We start from the raw sequence: 26,592 nt of genomic DNA on the forward strand, positions 1-26,592 counted from the left end.
TTCGGTCTCTTTCAACCGGTAACTGCCAAGCATATCTGGGTGTTGGGCTCCCCTTCGGTCAATTCTAACCAGTAGCTGCCTACCATATCAACGTGTTGGCTTCCCCTTCGGTCTCTTTTTTAACCAGTAACCGGGGACTATTTCACCCCTACTAATATCACATAATACCCTAGCATAAATATATAGATCATATCCACCCTAGCATATTTGGGTGTTGGCTTCCCCTTCGGTCTCTTTAAACCTATAACCGAGGACTATTTCACCCCTACCACTACTTTGTAATAACATAGCACACTAGCACATAAACATAACAGATAGTGGCATACCAGAAAATTATCAAAAATACAATCATCTCAGCTATAATCACCTACTAGTGGGTTGACATTGGTGCCTTCGCTAACTCCTACTAGAAGGTAACTCACCTCACTATCGCGCAGTGTCTGAACTGTCCTAGGTGCTATGATGAACTCCTCTCAAACTCCTACACATAACAATCTCATTTCAATTACCCTTCCATACTCATAACCTATTTAGGGGTCACTTAGGTCAAAGTCAACACCCTAGTCAAAGTCAACACTCTGGTTGACTCAACTCGCCGAGTTGGTCCACCAACTCTTCGAGTTCCATAAATCAGAAATCTTTGAAATCGCGATCCAACTCGATGATTTCTTCCATAACTCATCAAGTTCCTCCTATCAACAATATCGAGACTTTTCCATTCAGCTTGTCGAGTCCTTCCTTTACAGAGTTGGGATATTTGCTCATAACTCGCCGAGTTCCTTCTTGGAGTCGTCGAGTTCTTTAATCTTTTAATCCAAGAACTATGTCTAACTTGCTGAGTCATCTCCTAGACTCAACGAGTTCACTCAGAACCAGAAAAAGGTTTGGGAACCACGACCCGACTTGCCGACTTTCATGAACAACTCGCGAGTCCCCCATATGCCAAATGCATATAGTCAATTTGTGTTGAGTTCAATGCATCCATTCCATAGATCTGGTATCCTTAGGATAACATAACATGTAAGGTTGCTAAGTTTAAGTGCATGCATGGCGTTTTGAAGCTAGGACACCAAAGTTAAGCCATGAAGGAGTTCTAATGCATTGGATAGGGCGATAGCTCAATAAAGGTGGAAACTTTAAGCTTCTTGAGCTCAAATGATCCCAGATCTAAAGCCATCACTCTAATATGCACTCAAATCCCGAAAGTGACTTTGGAGTGGCCCAAAAATGACAATATACAAGCCCTAAAGAAGATCTAAGTGATGGAAAGCCAAGGTTTAAAATTTACACCTCAAAGTAGTTTGAAATGCAACCCAAGCTCTGGATCTACAGCCTTCTTCTTGAATCTCCAAGCCTTTCCTTCCTTATCCAAGCTTCAAATCACTAAAATAGCACAAAATAGCTCAAGAACACCCAAAAGTTGATTAGGGTTTCGTGAACAGGATTTGGAGGTGATGGGGGCAGGAATGGAGACCCTATAAGGTGTTTAAATAGAGTGTACACCCTAAAATTTAGGGTTTCGTTCACACAACTCTAATCGTCGATTCAGGGTTCTGACTCGTCAAGTAGACCCTTCTACTCATGTCCAAGATCCTTCCCTACTTGATGAGTTTGGGGCCTCCAACTCGTCGAGTCTGCGTATAAAAATGCATAATTATTATATAAAATACGTACCAGGAACCGGGTGCTACACATATATCACCAAATGTTATGGGAAAACATATTGCCACATTTCTCGATAGGGGAAAATGGGAGCTCTTTATTAAAATCCATGTATAAAGGCTATCCCTTGTTTTTTTTTGTAACAACCTTGTGAGTTGGATGTTTTGGATAATCATTATCTTCTTTTTTTGTAGTTCAACAGAAAACAATAACTAAAAATGTTAGTCATGATAGTTTATAATAAATGAATAAAAATAACTAATAAATATATCATAATAAGGCTTGCCATCTCGATACATCTTGGTGGCTCCCAGTGTATCGAAAAGCGAGACTTGTGTGTCTCCTCTAAAACTATATGTATCATATCATCAGAAACCAGAACCCATACCCGACCACATCAGGTCAAAAATCCCCAACTATCGGTGACAAATTTTTCGATCTCATCCCTGATCCTCTCCTATTTCTAGTTCTCTTTCTTGTTCCTTATGTTTCATTTTGTGCCCATAGGTAGGAGGAATTCTTCATGGGAAGCCCTAGTGGCAATTTTGAAATTTGGAAGGTTTAGGAGTACGTCATGCATACATGTGTACACTTAGCCTAATAAGGTGTACCTTAGTACGCAGGACGTACATAGGTACACGAGGGATACATGCCTAACATGCAAACCCTAATTTTTAGGGTTTGGCTCATATTTAAATCCCATTATAGACTCATTTTCCCTCACCTTATCATCCTCCACCCTCTCATACGTGTTTGCAACCCTAATATCCTCTTAAATATCCATTTTGAAGCTTGTCTGTGTGTTTTGGAGATTTTGAAGATGAAGGAAGGAAGAGAAGACCACCTTGAAGGACTGAAGCTCTCTAGATCTAGAATCACACCATCTTTTGGAACCATTTTGAGGTATCAAGTTCTGAACTTGTTGTTGTTTCTTGTAGATCTTGTTTTGGGTTAGTTTTAGGTTCTTTTTGTCCCAAATGTTGTGTTTCATGAACAAAGCCTGTTCTTGACCCATTAAGTTGTCCTTTAAGGCCCTTGGAAGGGTCTAAGGTCATAAGAATGGGTTTTAAATGGTTGGTTTTTCTCGATGCATCTTGTAGAATGTCTTATTGGATTAAGAAGTTGATATAAGCACTTAATGGGAATGTAAAGTCATAAAGTTGGATACTTTATGACTCTAGAGTGTATTTTAGCATCGGATCTGAAATATGGACATAAGTGCTTAAGCAATTAACCACTTAATGAGTTTTGAAATTTCTGGGAGTAGGCCTTGCTTACGAGGCCAACTACCCCGATGGTGGTCAAGATGTGAGGAATCAAGTAATCCAACGTACCTTCGGTGTACGCCCCACATACTCGCACTGGGTCAATTTGGTGGAGTTGACTCATTTGGTTTGACCAATTGACTTTGACTTTGACCAAGTTTGAGCAAGTTTGACCTTAAGGGTATTTTGGGTATTTGGGATTCTAATTGAGATTGGTCATTTGGTTGGTATAGGAGGCCGTTCGAGCTAAGATTCGAAGTTGAGACTTCATCAGTTTTTGTCCAGTTTGCGACGTGAGTTTTCCTCATTGGACTTATGTGTCGAAGGCACCAAAGCCGGCCCATTGGTTGATATTCACTGTTATGCTGAGTATGGAATAGATATGCATCAGTATGCTAGTTATTAATATGCTAGTATGGTAGATCTATAGGAACACTTATGACTTTTTTGCATGATTATATGTATATGATTATAATCTAGTATATGTCGACAAATTGTGTTGGGTTGAGGTTGTACTGCTCTGTGCGGTAGCCAACAAAACTTGGAGCATTCTAAGTATGAGCTGAGGGCCGGGTAGGGCATTCCAGAATGATACTAAGGTCCCGTGAATATTCCAAATACGAGCTGAGGACCGAGCAATATGCCAGACTCGTACTGAGGGGTTTATGGTATTTCAGTCCGAGGACTGGTCTGGTCAGGGTGCAAGCTAGACATAAGTTGTGGGCCCCAAAGGTAAGCCAAACTTATGTTGTGGGATCAGGGGTAATCTAATCTTTTAGCTGAGGACCCATTGCATGTTGTTAATGTATATGTTATTTTGTTACGTGATGGTATTTTGGGGGAACCACTAAGCATTGGCTTATAGTTTTAGGTTATGTTCAGTCCGGATGACCGCAGGAAGGCGAAGGCATGACCATACACATCCTCTTGTTATAATCTATGTTTTTGTGAAACTATGATGTTGGAAATGTGTTGAAAACTATTGTAAACTCTTTATGGTTTTGGGTTGTATTTGAAAAGTTTAAATTTATCATGATTTTTATGAGTGCTACAAACATGTTGTTAATCCAAAAGGCTTGATGATAGCCCTATGGGATTATTGATAATCCCCAGGGTTGTTGATAATCCATAATTGTTTATTATGTTGTGATATATGTATATAATGGGAAGGACTCACTAAGCTTCACAATTACAGTTGTGGATTAAATTTGTTTTAGGTACTTCTTATGATGGCGGGAACGTGAACGCTTGACTATACACTTTGGCTTGCAGATAGTTATGATTTCTGCATTCTGATACTCTAATTTGGGATGAATGTGTTTGATATACCTGGGATTTTATTAACTTGGTTTTTATAATGCTTGAGGTTTTTCAATATTAAAAATGAAAATTTTTATGCTAAATATTAGGATGTTACAAGTTGGTATCAGAGCCTTGGTTTGATAGAATTGGATGAGAACTCGTGGGATTTGTCACTCAAACTAAATATGTGAAATTTTTATAGAAACCTTTTTACAAAGAAAATGAATTTCAAGGAAAAGAATGGAGGAAGCAAAGTGTTCAATCAGTAGAAGCTCAAGGAAGTGATCTCCCAAAATATACATATCTATGTTATATGTTTTATTATAGTTGTTGATATTTGGGCTTCTAAAAATACATGCTAATTAATAGGCTAAGGATCCCTTAGGAATTCAAGTATAGGGTTTCCTGATTTTGTGATGCCTTGTAGCCTAGGAGATTATTTGTGGATGTTTTAATAGAGTTGGAGCTAAGATTGCTAATTGCCTTGTGTATACTGCATAGTTGTACATAATTAGAATTTTATGGACTCATAATGCTTGATTTAACCTTGTTTTATGTTCCTTGTATAGTTTTGGATTGGATGTGGAATCTTTTATTCAAATATCTATCGAGTCTGGATTATATACAATTGGTATATATGTGGGGCCACTGGAAAGATTAGTAGAGACTTCCTGCAGAGCGAAGTTATGGCTAGGAAGGGAACTAGTATGAATGCCTAGGAGTTTAGGTGTGGCACCTTGAGCACATAGGCGTGAGTATGTCACTACGAGGAGAGCAAAGTAATTTTGGTGACTTACGACCTCAATAAAAAGTCTAAGTCAACTACGAATATATGTGGAAGGTAGTATGGGGCCATACTACTTATAGCACAAGATCCATATGTGATTTAGAAAGAATCTTGAGTGCAAAAAGTAACTATATAAGATATGTATTGTGTCTATATGCGCTTTAGTTGATTTTGACCTTTTCGTCACACCCCCAAACTTGAACGACGGAAACGTCCGGGGGTGGATGACTTCATGTTAAGTATCATAACACATGCATCAGTAATCATAATACAACAACCATTGTATTAATAAAATATAAGTTTTACATGTGTGTTCAATCATTGTATATTGACACCAAAATAGATATAGCAAAATCCAAAAGACGCAACTCTATACTGATCCTTCTTCTCAAAATCCTGGGAATGTATCTGTCTACCGGTTCTTTGAGAAAACAAGTATTTTGAAAAAGTGAGTATCAACATTTAAGTTGGCGAGGTCATAATTATTTATGTTTAGAAGTTTGTTATCTATTCCTTGAAATCGTGAGTATGTTTACTGGTCCAGAATCTATCGATCTAATAACGCAATATTTCCAACAATTGGTATCAGAGCAGGAGGCTGTGTAATAAATACACATCTCTTCTGTTTGAATAATCTTTAAGGGTTTTCCACTTTTATCGAATATAGAGAAGCTGTCTTCCTCTCATCGACGGTGTATCGCGTGTTTGATAAAACCCTAAGTTCATCTTTACAAGTCTGATTCTAGTAGAGATAAGAAAAGGCTCATCATGTCTCACAACGACACTGAATCCAATCCCACCAACATCTCCAATAGTATTCAATCCACTACTAGAATTCCCATTCTCTACACTGAAGACTATGAAGTGTGGGCGCACCACTTTGAGGACTACGTCGTTGGATTTGAAGATAATGGCTATCTTTTCTAGGAGGCAATAACGATCAGCCCGTTTGTTCACTCTGGAACAAATAGAACTGTCAAGACTCAAAAGGAGTACAATCAACTCTTGACTGATGTAGAAAAGATCCCTCATGACGAAAAAGACAAAGTGATGCGTAACATTAAAGCCATGAGGATGATTAGATTCGCTTTGCAGGCCAACACTTTCTGTTTAGTGAGCTCATGCACTACAGCTAAAGAAATATGGGATAAGTTAAAAGAATTATATTCAACTGATGAAGATCTAGAGCACTCGATTCAAACCTTATTTCTCTTTGAGTTCGCTGCTTTCGAACAAAAACCTAAAGGGAAACTCATTCAAACATTCGATCGTTTCAACCATCTTCTTAGCAAAATGAGGAAGAATGGAATTGGAAGTGATCGAACAAACGGTTAACTTTACGAATGGGTTAAGACCCGAATGGATGGCTGTGGTCTCAACTATAAAGGCACATGAGTAATCTAAGTCCTACTTGTTGGCGAAGCTAATGGGTATACTTAAATCTCATGAAAGTGTGGTAACTAAGGAAGCAAAGGTAGTTTTGGGTGTGGGCTATCTGGCCCTTATTTCTAAGAACAAGAATGTAGTAGATGAAGAAGATGAATTTGACATGTCAGAGTGTGATCTGAATAATGACGAATATGAAATGATGATTACAAACCCAAAGAAGATTGCTCGGAAAAAGTTCACTGTCAACAAGAACCGCAATTGGCAAGGAAGCTACAGATCTAAGAAGACGAAGGAGGAGAGCAAAAACACTACTCAGAAGGATGACAAGAAGAAGGAGAGCAAGCTTATGAGAGACTCAGGATATGACTGCAACTTCTGTCACGGAAAGAACCACTTTGCTAAGAATTGCATGCTGATGGGAGATTCCAAAGTAAAGGTTCCTATGGCATTCGGTACAAAGCTGACTCCATCTCTTGAGAAACTGGCTGCGGATATGAATCTCTATCGACAAATGATAGGGTCATTAATGTATCTAACGGCTAGTAGATTGGACATAATGTTTTCTGTATGCTATTTGTCACAACTAGCATTTTTAACTAGAAAATTCTATTCTCATATAAACATCATCCATTGTAAGGCATGTTCTCTAAGTGAAAATCACACTCTATGCTCAATCAAAATGATCCATTTGAAATCAAAACTTTCTCAAGAGGTTCAAGACCTAATACAATATATCTCATATGTTCAAATAAGGGTTGGAAACCGTAGAAATCCCGGTTCAAGTTCATTATGAACTAGGATTCTCTAAATAGACCACATTCATAAAACTTTATCATTTTGGGCCATGTGGGCCTAAAATAATCCCTCTTATCTCTAATGAGTCTTATTGGGCTATAACAAATTCAATTAGCTTTAATGGACTCAAATCCATTCCTTTATGCTAATTTGGGCCGTGAACATCCCTAGAAGCCCAGTGGGAAGTTAGTTGATTGAGTCCTTAATAAATTACCCAAATGAGATATTAAGGCTAGGACCCAACACAATACGCTACAACCTAGAAAAGGGATGCTGTAATCTAGTTGCAGAATATTTAAAGGTAGGTAAATGACGATTTACCAATTTCCACCATGAAAAACGAAAAAGAAATTTAAGTTTTAAATCTATGAAAACTCCTAGATCCTTTGAGATTCATTGAACTTTTCAATGGTATGTTTAAATCTTGATATGCCCCCTCTAGTTTGTGACTGGGATACCAAGGATCACAAAGCGGGTGTGCATAACCATGCAAACTTACATGGTGCCCCCACATGTTACAGTCACCTATTCGATGTGCCGGTTAACCACACACGTTCCACTGAACTGTGACAAACATTGAGTCACCCTTTGCTACCTTTGCTTAGAACCATTTAGTGTGCCGGTTAACCACACACGCTCCACTAACGTTTTCGCAAGGGCACAAAGTGTAATTTCATGGAATTGCATCAACTCACTTTTTCCTAAAGTAACTAAGATTGGGAATTTTGTAAAACTTTTTTAGTTACTTTATACTTCATTATATTTTTAATGGAAAGGGTTTGCCCTATCCTACCCGTTCGGCTAACGACCCTTCACCAATCAAGGAAGTGATGGGTGAGAGTGGACACCCATTAAATGGCCATTTTATAGGCCATAACCTTATACCCCCTTATAGATCGTCTTCGTGAATGAGACCTACTAACGGTAACACTAGCATTTTAGTTATACATATATAATATTAAACTTTTAAAGTTATACATAGTATAAGGGTGTATTTTACACTTTTAAAATACTAGGTGGTTTAAATTATACATTTAATTAACCAAAATATTTATTGATTTATTAACTTTCTTTTAATTATACACTTAATTAATTTAATAAAAGCATAAGGGTGTAATTTGAACCTTTCAAAATTAGGGTTTTGGAATTTAGACTTTCAAAATTAACTTTTAATCATCAATTTAAATTTCAAAACTTGAGGGCAAGTTTTGAAACTCTTCAAAACAATTAGGTTTTAATCTCACATAAAGTTTTCGAATTTAAGACATTTAAATTAAATTTTTAAATATTAAAACTCTTGATTTAATAATTACCATAAATTAAACAATTAATTTAAATTATTAAATGACAAGGGATTATCTAGATCATGAGGATAATTACCATTTATACATTTAAGATATCCTAATCCCTTGAATTCCTCTCTTAATCTCGAAAATAAGGGATGGGATAATTCAAGATCTTTAATTACCATATTTAACAATTAAAAGATAATTACAAGATATGGGATTATCCAAATCCCTAAAATTTAGGATCTTATCTTGGGAAGGAGGCTAATCTCGAAATCTAAGGGTTTGCAAACCCTAGATTTCGAAATCTTGGACTAATGGAAAGGATTCATAAAACCTTTTCATGATATTTTCGCAAATTAGGGTTAGGAAACCCTAATCTCGAAATCTATAGCCTCCTAGGGTTTATTGGCTATAAACCCTAATTTGTCAAGTTCATACATTTGAATAAAAGCTAATAGTAAACAAAAACCCATGGCTCTGATACTACTGATGGGTTTTATACAAACAATCCTATGTGTGCATGCAACCCTAGAATTGGATCTATGTTTTCACTATTAGTTACACAGCATTATGAACACATAATAAAACCCTAATGAGACATACTATTTTCGAATTTCACCAAGAAGATTAGAATACATACCTTTTGTTGATATATAGTAATAACAACTCAAATCCTCCTTGTAATGGCTTTAGAAAGCTTAGAGTCACAAGTGTCACTCCTCTAATGGCTCACAAACACCTAGAGCAAGAGGATGAAGAATGATAAGAGAGGAGGCACCCAAAAATGCGTGGAAACCCTAAGGAAACTCTTAGCCACGTTTTTGGTGCTCTAGGGATCCTTAAATAATGAGGCTATTAGGGTTATCTAACAAGGAAACCCTAATTTGACTGCTTAGGCCCTAAGCAACCCATGGACTCCCTCCTTAGAGGCCTATGATGATTTCTAATGGGTTTCCCCATAGAATTCGTTCACCCCTCTAATATGGAGTCCATTAGGCTAATATTCAACTATCATACAATTGATAGTTCTAGTCCTTTAAGTTTAATTAATATCTTCTAGCCACAAAATTAATTCTTAATTAATTATTGACTAATATTAATTAACCAATATGATTTATCCTTTAATATATTATTCTCATAATATATTAATAAATCATAATTAATCCTCTCTCTCCATAATTCATCCTATCAAGTTGCTTTGGTGAAGACAACCCAAAAGGACCATACATCATCGGGTCAAGTACATACCAAAATAGTTATGAACTTAGACACTAATCCAACATATTCACCTTCCCATAAAATCATTTAAAAGGTTGATTAAGGGGTATAAACTCACCTGTAGTGAGTAGATTAAATGAAAGTGCTGGATAATGTGCTAGGTGTCAAGTGAAGACTTGAACACACATGTATCCTATTTAACATATAAACACACATATATGTATCTAATTAGTGATTATAACGCTAATTAAGAAAGTAAAGACACCCTAGAACATGGAAAACACTTTGATTCAAGTGTTATAAGTACTAAAGGGTTGCACCTAAGGGTTGTATGGCTTTTCTTTAGAGTTTACGGTCCAAGAGTAAACTCTCCATGAGTTTACGGCCAAGGATTTGCAACCCTTATGGGTTTACGGCCGTAAGCCCATGGTGACTTGTACCAATTTAATGTTTAAGGTCCTTAGTTCAAGTAGGAGGTGTTATAGACCAAGTTCTAAGCCTTAAGAAGGGGTTTAGGGAAACATTGCACCCCTTATTAGGGTTTACGGCCAAAGGAGATTGCCTTGGCCCTTGGTTGATGGATTCTTGGTATTTTCGAGTCCCTAATTTAATATCCTAAGTAATAAACATGTAAAGGATGCAAGGACTTAAAATTTGAAGGCTAAAGATGGGAGTTTTCGGCCAAAAACACTTTCGTGTTCTTGGTGTTCTTGAGGATCTTGAAGATCTAGAACAAAAGATGGAATTTGTGGGTGGATTCAAAGGTGAATCAAGTAGAAACGATGTAACAACTCAAAGATGGAAGGGTTTGCTTACATTTGTGAAGATTGGAAGAAAAACTTGAAGATTCTTGGGAGAGAATCTGATTTCTCTAGTTAGAAGTGTGAAGAATGAATGAAAAATGACTAAGTGTCATATATATACTAGGGGTTCACGGTCACTTGGAGTTTACGGACGTAAACTCAAGTGTCTTGGCCATGAACTCCTCTTTTGAGGGTTTAACGCCTAGCTTGATGGATTAGAAGCTCAATTGGCATACCCTTTCACTCATTCATTAGGTGAATTAAGCTCAGAATATCCATACAGACTCTAAACAATGTTAAAAGTTAGTAGAAGTAAGTCTAACTTTGATTGACTAAAGGGTTTGTACAAATAGAAATTTCGGGTTGTCATAGTTTATATGTTTTCGAACTTCGGTCTGATGCCGGGGAAAGCCCGGTGAATGTTTTTATGCTTGATGTATTCGTGATTCTTGCATGTGACTGTTTTATATGTTTTTGGACTTCGGATCAATGTCAGGGTTAGCCCGAGGAATTCATATATGTTTATGGTATATGCTTCCGGATTTCGGTCCGATGTCGGGTGCGGCCCGATGAATGTTTTGATGGGTTTTAGCCATAAGAACTTTCCTATGTGCGCATGCAAAACCCTAATGCTCGGATCTAGGCTTTCTAATTAAACATGCTTTGAATCCAAGACTTCTAATGGCTAATTAGGTCAAATAATAACATTGAAATAGATCTAGAATCATACCTTTGGATTCCTTGTTGATCTTGTCGTCTTGGAGCTTCTAGAGTCACAAACGTCACTCCTCTAATGGCTTACAAACACCAATAGCAAGCAAGATGATTTAGGAGAGAGAAGAGGGAAGGAATTCGGCCAGAGTATCTCTACTTTAGATGGTGTATTGTGATTACCCGAATTCCCTCACCCCTAGGGCCTATTTATACTTGTAGACTCCTTAAGGATTACAGCTTTAACCCTAATTGGATAACTTAGACTTTAAGTTGATCCATATCCTTTTCTTGATAACCCTATGGACGATTTTGGCTTATCCAAGCCCTAGAATTCGTCCATCCTATCATGGATAAGGATTTATAGTCTAAAGTGTAACTATCAAACAATTGACAGTTTATACCCCTTTATTTAATTAATCTCTTTAAGTCACCAAATTAATTCCAATTAATCTTGACTTATATTAATCAAATAACCATATATTATTCCTTATAATATTTACTCTCTCTTAACAAATCATCCATCAAGTTGCTATGGTGAAGGCAACCCAAAAGGACCATGCACAACCGGGTCAAATACTTGCCTAATATAGTTGCAGCCTTAGACACTATTCCAACAGTCTCCCACTTGGATAAGTCTAGTAACTATACAGGTACAATTCGGTTTGCAATCGTAGCTCTCAAAGACGCTATCAAACTCTGATCTAATCAATCTTGTCCTTTAGATAAGGGATCTTACAGTACTCTGTTAGATATCATGCTGACAATCCTATGGAATGGTTAGTCAAGCATTTAGATTTCTCGATCTCTAATTTATTTGACATAGAACTTAATCAAACACATCAATTCAGTTCTGACCGGGCCCGACACATAAGTCAAATCAAATCATCGAGTGGCCAAGATATCTCTTCTACCCTCTTAGGATAAAATTTACAGATAAACTTCGACTTATATGCATTTACTTATTCATTAACCAACTATACACAACAATGCGTTTTATAACACCAAGTTACTGATGCGTTTTCGCATTATCAATGTACAATCAATTAACAAATAATAAACCATATATCTAGGTTTTAAGACTATATGATATTATCGTCTTGCGATCACCTTTTATATCATATTCCATAAGGTGATTCCAGCAAGCGCGAGTTTATTCCAATGCTCAAAACCAGTTCATAAGCACTCATGAACGTTGCAGCAACCCTTGCTATGTCTAACACCATTTAGACAATCTACACACCAATTCATGACAATCTTCATTCATATCTACTTCCAACATATGAACGATTGTGGACAATTTGAATAATTCGATTATTCCTAATAAACTCAATTATTATGGAAGTCAAAACATGCAAAGTGAAACAATATTTAAACAATTAACATATGACAGTAACTTTACTCATAAATAAAACTCCTTTATTTAATCATCAAATGTTAATTACATTTATCTATTATACGTTTCTAATACTATCTAATCTATACTAATATCATCCTTCAGCCCAATAATCCTAGCATGCTGCAAGTGCTTAACCCTACTCAGTCCCTTCGTAAGCGGATCTGCTGGGTTATCCTCTGATGATATCCTCTTAACTATGAGTTGTCCTTCTTCTACATGATGTCTAATGAAGTGATATTTTCTATCGATATGTCGAGATCTACTATGATCCCTCGGTTCCTTGGTCAAGGCAACCGCACCTTCGTTATCACAGAAAATCTCCATGGGCTCCTTTATGGCGGGCACAACTCCAAGATCACCAATGAAGTTCTTTAGCCATATTGCCTCCTTCGACGCTTCGCTCACTGCGATGTACTCTGATTCGCACGTTGAATCAGCTACGGTTTCTTGCTTGGAACTCTTCCAAGTTACTGCTCCTCCGTTTAGGGTAAAGACCCAGCCCGACTGCGAACGGTAGTTGTCCCTATCGGTCTGAAAACTGGCATCACTATACCCTCGCACCTTCAAGTCATCACTCCCTCCAAGGACTAAGAACCATTCTTTCGTCCTCCGAAGGTACTTAAGGATGTTCTTCACCGCAATCCAATGTGCTTTGCCAGGGTTCCCTTGATATCTGCTAACCATGCTCAAAGCAAAGGCTACATCAGGGCGAGTACAAGTCATAGCGTACATGGTTGAGCCAACTGCGGAAGCATATGGTATTCGGCTCATTTCCGCTATTTCAGCTTCGGTACTCGGACTTTGAGTCTTACTCAACTTGGTATTTCCTTGTATCGGTAGTTCTCCCTTCTTTGAGTTTTCCATACTAAAACGTTTTAGTACCTTCTCTAAGTAAGTATTCTGACTAAGTCCAATTAGTCTCTTACTTCTTTCTCTTACTATCCTTATTCCCAAAATGTAAGAAGCCTCTCCGAGGTCCTTCATAGCGAAACACTTCCCGAGCCAGGACTTGACTTCCTGCAGAGTCGGGATGTCGTTTCCTATGAGTAATATGTCATCAACATATAGAACGAGGAAGCTTACTATACTCCCACTGGCTTTGACATATACACAAGATTCGTCTTCGCTTCGTACAAATCCAAACTCTTTGACTTTCTCATCGAAGCAAAGATTCCATCTGCGAGACGCTTGCTTAAGTCCATAAATGGACTTCTCAAGCTTACAGACTCTATTTGGATGCTTTGGATTCACAAACCCCTCTGGCTGAGCCATGTAAACATCCTCAGCCAACTTTCCGTTTAGGAAGGCAGTCTTGACATCCAATTGCCAAATCTCATAATCATGAAATGCGGTAATTGCTAGCATCACTCTAATAGATATAATTTTCGCAACTGGTGAGAAGGTCTCATCATAGTCAACTCCTGGAGTTTGAGTAAAGCCCTTCGCAACCAATCGCGCTTTATACGTGTGTACGTTTCCATCCACGTCGGTCTTCTTCTTGAAGATCCACTTGCACCCAACGGTCTTACGTCTAGGCACATAATCAACCAAATTCCAAACTTGGTTATCATACATGGATTGGATCTCGCTATCCATTGCCTCTTTCCACTTTGCAGACTCCGGGCCTGCCATGGCTTCCTTATAGCTATTAGGTTCATCAAGGTTTACTAGTGTACCATCACTAATATACGTGTCCCCTTCAGTAGTAATATGAAAACCATAAAACTGGGGATGAACTCTAACTCTATCGGAACGTCTAAGAGGTAAGGATTCGTCAATTGGTTCAACCGGAGTTTCCTCCTCGAGTTGAATGCCAGTGGTAGAGGTTCCTTCATCTATCGACTCTTGAATCTCTTCAAGTTCGATTTGCCTCCCACTGTCTCCTTGGCTTATGAGTTCTCGCTCTCGGAAAACTCCTCTCCTCGCAACAAAGACAACATTGTCTTTCGGTCTATAGAAGAGATATCCAAAGGAAGTTTGCGGGTAGCCGATGAAAATACATCGCTCACTTCGAGGTTCAAGCTTGTCGTGAGTATCTCGTCTTACGAAAGCCTCGCAACCCCAAACCTTGATATGTGCCAACGAGGGAACTTTCCCAATCCACATCTCGTGAGGTGTTTTGGCAACCTTCTTAGTAGGGACTCAGTTAAGGATATGGGCGGCAGTCTCTAAGGCATACCCCCAAAAGAAGATAGGTAGTGAAGCACGACTCATCATAGAGCAAACCAAATCCAATAAGGTTCGATTACGCCTTTCTGCCACACCATTCAACTGCGGTGTCCTAGGAGGCGTCAATTGCGAAACTATTCCACACTCCTTGAGATAATCGTGGAATTCAAGACTTAGGTACTCTCCTCCTCGATCGGATCGAAGCATCTTGATTTTCCTGCCCAATTGATTCTCCACTTCATTCTTGAACTCTTTGAACTTTTCAAAGGTTTCTGACTTTTGCTTGATTAAATAGATATACCCATATCTACTATAATCATCGGTAAAAGTCACATAGAAGCGGTTCCCTACCTTCGTGGTTGATCTAAAGGGTCCACATACATCGGTATGTATTAGGTCCAATAGCCCCTCTCCCCTTTCACAAGTATTCGTGAAGGGTGACTTAGTCATCTTTCCAAGTAAACAAGACTCACATGTGTCATCTTCCCTAAGGTCGAATGACTCCAACACTCCATCCTTTTGGAGTTGCACTATGCGTTTCTTGTTGACATGTCCAAGACGACAATGCCACAAGGATGCTTTATCCATACTAGTGGAAGAATCAATATTCAAAACATCATTTCCTAAGTTATCAACAATCATAACAGTTTCATATATTCCATTACATGGTATAGCTTCAAAGTAAAAGACACTATTTAGATAAGCCATAATAGAACCATTCTCATTATTAAAAGAAAATCTAAATCCTTGTCTATATAAACCATGAAATGAAATGATGTTTCTAGCCATTTCTGGCGAATAGCAACAATTGTTCAAATCTAAACACAAATTATTCCTAAGCACTAAAGAATACACTCCAATCTTGGTAACAGGCGACGATCTTCTGTTCCCCATGATTAGATTGATCCTTTCTTGCTCCACATCCCTACTTCTTCTTAGTCCCTGCACATTTGAACAAATGTGATAACCACAACCGGTGTCAAGAATCCAAGAAATAGCATGGTTAGAATCGTTAGATCTAATTGTGTATATACCTGCGAAAGATGGCTTGATCTTTCCTTCTTTGATTGCTTGCAGGTATTCTGGGCAGCTTCTCTTCCAATGTCCTATCTTGTGGCAGTGGTGGCACTCTGCCTCCTTCGGGTTAGGATAAGGCTTGGAAGGATCAACTTTGGTCCCACTAGAATAGGCACCATCTCCGGCTTTAACCTTGCGATAGTTCTTTGATGAAGCCTTCCTCTTCTTTCCCTTTCCTTGACCAATTGCCAAGACAGGAGCAGCAGACGGATTGGGAGTAGGTGCAACAGACTTGTCTTTGAAGTTGCTCTCAGCGACTCTGAAAAGACCTTGGAGTTTGCTTAGGGTGACCTCTTGTTTGTTCATGTGGTAGGTCATCCTAAATTGGTTGTACATTGGAGGCAAAGAGTGAAGCACCATGTCGATCGCCAAGTCTTCACCGAAGTCAACATTTAACTTGCGAAGGCGGTCGACATACCTTTACATCTTTTGCAGGTGCACGGTAAGAGATTCTCCATGACCCATCTTAGCAGAGATCATGTTAGTGAAAATCTCGTAACGCTCTTGTCTCGCGTTTTGGTGGTATCTCTCCAACAAGTCTTGATGCATCTCGTATGGATACATGTCCTCGTAGGACTTTTGGAATTTGGAGTTCATGGTGGCGATCATGATGCAATGTACCTTCGTTGCATCTCGATCATGAGTTTCAAAGGCGGTGATTTCGGCGGGAGTAGCAACTTCGGGGTTGATTTTCTCGAGCTTCTCATCGAGGACATACTCCTTATCCTCATAGCGAGCAATGGTGCGAATGTATCTTATCCATTCGCTAAAGTTCGTTCCATCGAAGGTGACCTTTTGGCAAAGGCTCATCAACGTGAAAGAACTCACAACAGTGTTGTTTGTGTTCGAAATCTATAGAAAGGACAAAGATAGATTAGAATAAGAATCCCTAATTATCACCCAATAAGAAAAATTAGGGCTAGGATCCAACAATGACATTTACATATTAGAAAAGGGATGCCGTAATCTAACATGAAAATAAATTGAAGGTAAGTGAATGACGATTCACTAATTCTCCACAACAAAACCTAGACTATTAGTCCTAAGTGTATTGAGAATTCCTAGGTTCGGATGAGATTCATTGAACTATTCAATGGCATGTTTAAATCTCGATATGCCCCTCTTGTTTGTGACTGGGATGCCGAGGATCACAAAGCGGGTGTGAATTACCATGCAAATTCACATGGTGCCTTCATTGTAACGATCACCTATTCGATGTGCCGGTAAACCACACACGCTCCATCGAACTATGATAAACAATGAATCACCCTTTGCCACCTTTGCTTAGAACCAATTAGTGTGCCGGTAAACCACACACGCTCCACTAACATCTTAGCAAGGGTGCAAAGTGTAATTTCATGGGATTGCATCAATTCACTTTTCCTAAAGTAACTAAGATTGGGAAATTTTTAAAACGTGTAGTTACTTTGTATTTCTTATTATACTTTTAATGAGAGGATAAGGTTGCCCTATCCTACCCGTTTGGCTAACGACCCTCCACCAATCAAGCAAGCGGTGGGTGTGAGTGTACACCCATTAAGCGCCATTTTATAGGCCGCAACCTTATACCCACCTTATAGATCGGCTTCGTGAATGAGGCCTACTAACGGTAAGACTAGCATTTAGTTATACATATATATATTATTCTAGTAATATCATATTAGTATAGGGTTGTATTTTAAAACTTTTAAAATCTAGGGTTTGAAATTTAAGTTGTCTAAATTAAAACTTTTAATCACAAATATAAATTTCAAAACTTTAGGGTAGGTTTTAAACATTTAAAACACGGAGGATCAAATAACAAATAATTCCAATTAACAATTAATATCCTAATTATCTTTATTTGATTTATCCAAGATTTCTTTTAAGATAATTATCAAAATAATTAATCAATTATCATATAAGGAAATTAAATATTTTATTAGATGATAAATATCTTTAATTAGATCAAGATAATAGTCATATATATCAAAAATTCGGATTAGGGTTGATCTAATATGATTAAGGTAAGTTTCCATAAGATACACATGAAAAAAATCCCGGTTTTGCCTAATCCTGACGCCCGGACTCGCCGAGTACACAAAGGGACTCGCCGAGTCAGGCCTACTCGCCGAGTCCACTTTGGAACTCGCCGAGTCCATGACTCATAAACCCAAAAATTGAATTTTGCAGGTTTGTTTCAGTTAATCAAGCAACAATTTAAATAAAACCAAGCTAGGCTTTGATACCACTGATGGGTTTTAGCCATAAGAACTTTCCTATGTGCGCATGCAAAACCCTAATGCTCGGATCTAGGCTTTCTAATTAAACATGCTTTGAATCCAAGACTTCTAATGGCTAATTAGGTCAAATAATAACATTGAAATAGATCTAGAATCATACCTTTGGATTCCTTGTTGATCTTGTTGTCTTGGAGCTTCTAGAGTCACAAATGTCACTCCTCTAATGGCTTACAAACACCAATAGCAAGCAAGATGATTTAGGAGAGAGGAGAGGGAAGGAATTCGGCCAGAGTATCTCTACTTTAGATGGTGTATTGTGATTACCCGAATTCCCTCACCCCTAGGGCCTATTTATACTTGTAGACTCCTTAAGGATTACAGCTTTAACCCTAATTGGATAACTTAGACTTTAAGTTGATCCATATCCTTTCCTTGATAACCCTATGGACGATTTTGGCTTATCCAAGCCCTAGAATTCGTCCATCCTATCATGGATAAGGATTTATAGTCTAAAGTGTAACTATCAAACAATTGACAGTTTATACCCCTTTATTTAATTAATCTTTTTAAGTCACCAAATTAATTCCAATTAATTTATGACTTATATTAATCAAATAACCATATATTATTCCTTATAATATTTACTCTCTCTTAACAAATCATCCATCAAGTTGCTATGGTGAAGGCAACCCAAAAGGACCATGCACAACCGGGTCAAATAGTTGCCTAATATAGTTGCAGCCTTAGACACTATTCCAACATGTTTATATGTTTATGTTATGTGATTATGTATGTATGTGTGTGTGTATATATATATATATATATATATATATATATATATATATATATTTGTTGATATGTTTATATGTACACCAGGTTTTGGTCCGACATCGGGCGGGGATTGATGTCGGGCGGGGCCCAATGCCGAATTTTGGTCCGACATCGGGGATGATGTTGGGCGAGGCACGATGTCAAACTTGTCCAATGTCGGGCAAGGCCCGATGTAGCGGGCAAGGCCCAATGTATGTTATTATGTGATTATATGATTATGTGTATGGTATGTGGTAGTTTGGGGAGACTTGCTATTCGTGCTTACAGTTTTTAGTTTTGGTTTCGGGTACTTTCGGTAACAAGGGGAAGAGCTCGGGATGACTGCAGTTTTTAGTTTGCGGAGACTCGCTATTCGTGCTTACAGTTTTTAGTTTTGGTTTCAGGTACTTTCGGTAACAAGGGGAAGAGCTTGGGATGACTGCAGTGCACACACCATTTGTTTAGCATGGGATGTTTATACTCTGATATATTTCACAGATGTTTATATTATTTTGAGATACATGATTTATGGTTTTTTTATGTGATGAATTGTTAACTATGGTTTTCTTAAGGATTTAAAACAAAATTTTTAGTCTGTATTTTCAGGATGTTACAATAGCATAACCTATTAAGCCATTTTCCTACAACTCCAGATGTGGAGAGTTGCTTGTTGAAACAAATCCTAAGAGTGCTTTCTTCTTCTTCTTCTTCTTCTTCTTCTTCTTCCACAAAACACCACCAAACAACATAAAAATATAAAGTTTACCGATAGAGGTTAGGATTTTATCTTTGGGGTTGATGGAGAGTGATTAAGTCCAAGGATGAGAAAAACTAGCTATCACATCCCTTAAATAGGGGCACAAACCCCAAATTAGTGTTTGCCATAAAAAAAACAGCCACACCATGGTGAATAGATCGCCACGACGTTGCACTAACTTAGTTTCCATGAAAAATTTGACCTTGGCCATGTCATGGGACTCCATCACCAAATCGTGGCCATCAAAATTCCAAATTTTGAAATATTAATTTAATAAACGAGAGATTCCCGAAACTTGGCGTTACAATTGAGGATTTTATAGTGTACTGTGATGCTTCGATACTAGGTATGGGTTTGGTTTTGATGTAGATGGTGGCACGTGATCGATTATGCTTCGAGGCAACTGAAACATCATGAGGCAAGTTATCTTACTCATGATTTGGTGTTAAGGTTTATGGTTTTCTCTCTCAAGATTTTGCTTCACTACTTGTAAGGGGTATATTGCACCATTTACACGGACCACAAGAGTCTGAGATATCTAATGGTTTCACCCAACTTGAATATGAGGCATCGAAGATGGCTTAACATAATGAAAGACTACGACGATTAGATTGTATACCACGCTCGTAAGGCTAATATGGTAGTCAATACGCTGAATCGCGGGATGGTTAGTACTTTGATTTAGGATTTATGTTTGAGGACAGTAGTTGTGACTCCTATTTTGGAAATGATTAGGGTTGCACAATTAGAGGTTATCAAGGAGGATAATCGGAAGAGCGAGCAGGTGGTTGGTCAAGTATCAACTTTTGCTTATGATATCAGGGGGTTGTTGATGCTGCATGACAGGATTTAGGTGCCTTAATTGGGTAGGAACCGACAAAATTTGAAGGAGCACACAAATCTAAAATATATATTCATCCGGGCGAAGCGAAGATGTATCATGATCCGAGACATGTCTACTAGTGGCCATATATGATGAAAGATATAACTTGGTTCGTAGAGCGATACTTGACCTGTCGGAAGGTCTAGGAGGGACATCAAGGCCCTCATAGAAAATTACATCCCTTGGAGTCCCATTATGGAGATGGGAGCAAATCACCATGGATTTCATCACAAAATTACCAAAGAATGAAAAAGGGATTTGACGTTATCTGGGTGATTGTCGACTGGTTCACCAAGAGTACTTACTTTTTGGCTATCTGGAAGAGTTCTTTGGCTGATATTTATGTTTGAGAGGTGGTTGCTCGCCATGGTGTGCCTACATCGATTATTTTAGACTGGTATTTTCATTTCACTTTCAGATTTTAGAAGAGGTTCCATGAGGAGCTGGATACCCAGTTACACGTTAGCACCGCCTATGATCTATAGACGGAAGAGTAGAGTGATCACAGCATTCAAATGCTCAATGATATGTTGAGGGCTTTCATTATTTATTTCGGTGGGAGTTGGGACTTCTAACCTCCCTTGGCTTAGTTCTCATACAACAACAACTATCATGCTAACATTGGTATGCCTCCCTTCGAGCTTTTATATGGGAGGAAGTTTTGAACCTTAATTTTCTAGGGAGAGGTTAGGCTGAGGGTGATGGGGAGCACGAAGATAACGCTCAAGACATCATATCTCATATAATAGGTTAGGCAAAGCTTATGGAAGTGTGTGACCGATGGGACAAATGTATTTCCTTTAGATGATATTCAGGTCGATGATCGCCTGAATTATGTTGAGCGACCGATGGTGATTCTGGATAGAAGACGAAGGCCTTGCACAATAAGGTGGTGGATCTGGTAAAGGTGCAATAGTAGCAATGGAATGTTCAAAATGGATGTGGTAACTCGAGGAGGAGATGCGTACCCACTATCCTGATTTGTTTGCTGAACTCGATTTCAAGGGTGAACTCTGATTCAAGTGGGGGAGATTTGTAACATCCAGTTGCATGTATTTTGATGATGAGTTAATTATTTAAATTTTTTGGAAATTTTGTTGGCTAAGTCGTGACGTTGGGTGAGCCACGACGTGGCATTAGCTGAGAAGAAACGTGCCTTGGCACGATACCACGACGTAGATGTATGTTGCCACAATGTGGTAGCCATTTTGGGTCAAAACCCTAATTTTTAGGGTTGGTGCCCTATTTAAGGGCACCAACTTGAAGGGTTTCCTCATTTGAAAGCCTCCATTCTCTAAAAATGAATCTTCACCCAAACCCTAGCGTTTTGTGTGTGTTTTGAGTGTGGGAAGTCACTTAATGAAGGTTAAAGTGGGAGAAGCTCATCTTGGTGGTTGTATATGCTTGTTTCCAGGTTGGATCTTGCATCTTCACTCCATTTTTAACCTTTTTGAGGGATAAAGTATCTGCCTTTCTTATTAAAGCATGTTATATCTAGGTTTTATCCAATTTTCTCCATCTTTGGGTTATGGTGGTCGCATAGTATTCAAATGTCTCAGATTTAGAGTTTGGTGGCTTTTTGAGCTTCATGCATGAGATTGAGGTGTTATTTCCCCATTTTCACCTAAGTTGGAGCTCTAGACTTGCATTGGACATGCATGGCTTAAAACCATCAATCTTTGTGATGCATTAAACCTTAGGAAGTTTTCTAGAAATTTGGAAGAAGTGGCTTAGCGGATTTAGGACTAAGCGACATGGCATTATGGCCACTACAACATGGTGATTAGGGGAAGGTTGACTATTTTATTGTGTAGCACACACAAAGTAGCCTATGAGTGGTCATGACGTGGAGACCTGCTAATGTTGATTTTGACGAATGTTGACTTTTGGACAATTTAGGGGTTTTAGAATGTAGACCCAGACTTGTAGATTTTTATGATTTCATGTACTTATGATGATTGTGAGAAGATAAAAACATGACTGTACACACCAACTTGCAAATTTTTATGATTTTCACACTCTGATACTTTGATTTGAGATGATTGTATTTGATATACCTGGGATTTGATTGACTTGATTTTTATAATATTTGAGGTTTTTCTATATTAAAAATGAAAATTTTTGTTATAAATAGCTTTGGTCTCTTTTGTTTTCAGCTGTTAGATTATGATGCAGATTGACGGATATGGATTAAGGTCATCTCTTTGATGCGAAATGTGGTTTTTAATCTTTAGCAACGACAACATTAACGGCATTTTACGGAATTGTTCAATGAAACATAATGAGTACTTAACATTCAATTTATTAAACTCCAAACTTCACCCTAATGACATGCTATATTGTGATATTGACATTCTATGTAAATGAATTTCATTGAATTTTTTAAGTTATAATTAAATGTTGAATTCGTTGAATTTTTTTTAAAGTTTATTGTATCGTAGAAAAAAAGTTGTAAAATTGTATCACTTGTATGAACAATAGAATGATAATGTGATTTATCAAATCTATAAAATTCAATTCGTTGTAAATGCGCTTATTATGCACGTCTTCATCTATTTCTTGTTGTTTTTTTCTCCTTGTGTAAATTTATAAATACAGAACAATTGTACTCTGTCGCATACACATAAAATTATTTCATGATAAAAACAACATGTAGAAGTCTGTAGGCTTACAAAAACTAATTCTATTATGACGGCCGTTGACATAGAATAAAAGACTAAAATTAATAAATACAGAAAAATTTGTACTCTATCGCATAAACATATAATTATTTGATAATTAAAACAATACATTTGATGTAAGCTATTGGCCCACAAGGATAACTTCTATAAGGAAGGCCATTGACTTAGAATAGAAGCCATGTTAATGTTCTTCCTTATCAACAAGTCTATATCGTTCACCAAAAGTAAAATGACAAACGTAATAAAGTGGGTAAAAAAGCTACCATTGACGGATATGTAGATTTTTTTAACGGAAAATCTAATATAATCCTATCTGATTCTAAACTAATCTTGATTCCATTTATGTCCCATATGGGACTTGAATCTCGACCATAAAAAAGGAAGGCAACACCTGGACCTCAAAAAGGGATCATGTAGATAAATGTAACAACATGCATGATCATAATGTTTGAGCAAGGTTTCCAATGACTTTGAAACCCTATGACCAACAAACATAGGAACTCTGACAAATCTTTATGAACTTGCCGGGTAAGTTTTAGAACCGAAATGGTTGTCAAGGAAAAGGATTCTTTAAGTAAGCACACCACTTATCAATAAACGCCAACTCGTCTGGATTCAAGCTTGGAAGTTCACGAACTTGAAGGCTGTTGATTATCTGTGTAGTCTCACCAAGAAGTTGGGCTGCAGCTTGGACACTCGCCTCCCTTTTTTCTATGGCATTTTCGTGGCATTTCATTGCAATGACTTGGGGTAAGTTAGTGAGACACGCAGCCAGTATGTCAGCGATCATTGATGATAACTGTGCCAATAGTTCATCCTGGCTAACCTCGTCAATGTTCTCGTGGTAGGAGAGCATTATTGTTTCAGTGATACGATACATTGAATTGGCACAAATAAACTTGTATCTCGAATTATCATCTTGGCTTTCCACCTCATTGGCTTTGTTTTTAGCTGTATCCCTTAACCATTGAAGAATATATCCCGGTGTATTCACTTTAGGCTTAGGTTTTGGCAGCTTGTGTCCTAACCATTTGTGGTAGACTTCAACTTCTACCCACAAAGTTTTAGCCGCCTTTTGAATGCTTACATGATTATCAGTAGCATTGAGGGTTTCTTCCACAAGTTTGACATATACAAGACCTTCACTCACACCATTCAACAAGCAATCGACTTTCTTCTTTTGGATGTTCGGAAGAGACATGGCGATGGATGTGAGAGTTACCAATGGTAAACTCCAACAGTTGAGATATTCTTCTGAAAGTAAAGGCGGAACATGATGGCTGTCAATCCTTTCAACTCCTTCAAAACCTCTAGATTCTGCTAGAAGCTTCATAAGATTCTTTGGTTGTTGTTTTTCAGACTTTCGGATCAAGTGGTTCACAGATTTTGAAATACCTTTTAATGTTTTCTCAGCAAACTCTATGTCATCTTGAAGTTGCAGAACATACTGTCTTAGATCTCTATCGTTCTCAAGCTGCTCAGGATTTTGTCCCAACACAATGCTTGATGCGCTAAACATGGCCTTTAAGCACGTCCGACAACCCAGACAATACGAGACACATATCACAAAGAAAACCGGAATCATTGTTATCAAAATTGGAATCACTGCTATAATCTTGCATGCTACCACGATTGTCTTCTGAAATCCTATACAAATGCTGAGACTTAGGATTTTCAAATGGTGAATGACAATCTTGCATTTGCGGCTTCTGGATGGGAAATGTATGCTACTCTGTTTCCAATCATATAACTTCTGGGTCCAGTAACTCTCTACTTTATAGACCTTGAGTTGCTTCCAAATCCATTTTACTGACAGCTTAAAGCTTAATGCTGCAAAACATCTTGCTACTGGGGCAATCGTACCCAGTATCACTCCGATACTTTGTATAATATAAATCAGTGACATCGACCACTTGTAATCGGAACTATAGTCCATTAGATTTCCCAAATCAACGATCATAAACAAAATAAGTAAGACACTGGTTAAAGCACATATTACCCCAGAAGCGGAGGTTGTAGCAGAGCAAGCTGTCATAAATTGAGGGCTTCCAGTTCCTGCCATGATCCAGTAGTTGCTCACATGCTGCTTTAGCTTCTCAACAGTTAGCACTCTTCCTGGTTGTTGCAGCTCTTGATCCATTAAAGTTGTTTGATGAGCGGATTGGTATTTAGATTCTAGAATCTCTTTCGACTTTAGAATTGCTAAAGATGAACAAGCATATATTATCAGCAACATGAGTAAGGGAACCACATAAGCGACTGCATAAATAATACTCTGGAGGAAGGTTCCTTTAAGATATGTATAAACTGGAGTAGCCACAAGGACATCAGCATCATCTACTGAATAAAAGAGAATCCCGGTGTTAATTTGAATGCAAATATTGACAACCAAGGTGATTACTAGAACACCCAAGGCTATGACGTTTGTGACAAGTTCCTTGGTGTTCATGGTTGCTAGAGAAGGCAGCATATTAGCCATCATGGTGCACATAAACCACACGCTTCCAAACTTTGCATTCAGGTCAACAATACCTGGCATTAGATTACTTAGATCCATGGGTAGCTTTATTGCGGCAGCTATCACTGTGAGAGATGCGGCATTCAGAGTGAAATACTTACATGGAAACCAGAGCTTTCTGTTACGCAAACCATGTAATAAATCAGCCACCATTGCAAGGATGCATAACAGGGATGCACAGGCGATATAGATCCCAACCAACGGCATTGGTTTGTTGTATAAGTTTTGCTGATGTGACTGGTATACTAAAATCTTTAAGGAAGATATGTAGTCTTCTGTAATATTTTTGCAAGAGGTCACTTGCCAAAATTGGTTGTAGAGTAAGGTGGAATCCATGATAATGTTGCTACAAGGAAAATGAATTGGGTATGCGATGCGGATAAGGGGTGTAAGGAGATGGAGAGAACGAGATTTATTTTGTGGAAGACTTAAAACGAAAGTATGTTGATACAGTGCTATGGATAACTTAAAAAAATGAATATTTTATAATCTATCACTTGATCCCACTTTGAAACTTTCGTACATTAATTATGGGGAACGACTTTCAAAAACTGTCTTTGTCACGTGGTCCAAGAAGGACCCATATGGATTTTATATTTATTAGAATACAAAACACATATAGAAATATTATTTATAGTTTTAAAGAAAATAAATGTATGGAAATTGGAAATGTTTAACCAACCTACTAGTTTTGTTAATTTTATCAACCAAACTTAATAGCTTTTCTTATTTAAGTTATTTAAGGGGTAAAAATGCAAAAACTAGGTTATGATGTATGTATTTATTATATTATCTTCCTTTTTTTTTTATTACTTTAGGGGGCTGAATTTTGAATTATTCTTTAATGAGATATTC

The 26,592-nt window shown here is 37.9% G+C and overlaps 1 protein-coding gene across 1 annotated transcript; it reads right to left on the minus strand.

Moving 5' to 3' along the window:
- Positions 1–23,278: 23,278 nt before the first annotated feature.
- Positions 23,279–26,178, minus strand: LOC145001056 (uncharacterized). The gene is made up of 2 exons (XM_078960391.1): positions 25,839–26,178; positions 23,279–25,751 (listed from the first exon to the last, which is right to left on the minus strand). Exons 1-2 carry the CDS (start codon positions 26,071–26,073, stop codon positions 23,773–23,775), a joined length of 2,214 nt encoding a protein of 737 aa, XP_078816517.1. The 5' UTR covers positions 26,074–26,178; the 3' UTR covers positions 23,279–23,772.
- Between the last annotated feature and the right edge of the window lie 414 nt (positions 26,179–26,592).

The sequence above is a fragment of the Lactuca saligna genome, chromosome 6 (genome assembly GCF_052625555.1).
Source record: "Lactuca saligna cultivar CGN05327 chromosome 6, ASM5262555v1, whole genome shotgun sequence".
Taxonomy (NCBI): Eukaryota; Viridiplantae; Streptophyta; class Magnoliopsida; order Asterales; family Asteraceae; genus Lactuca; species Lactuca saligna.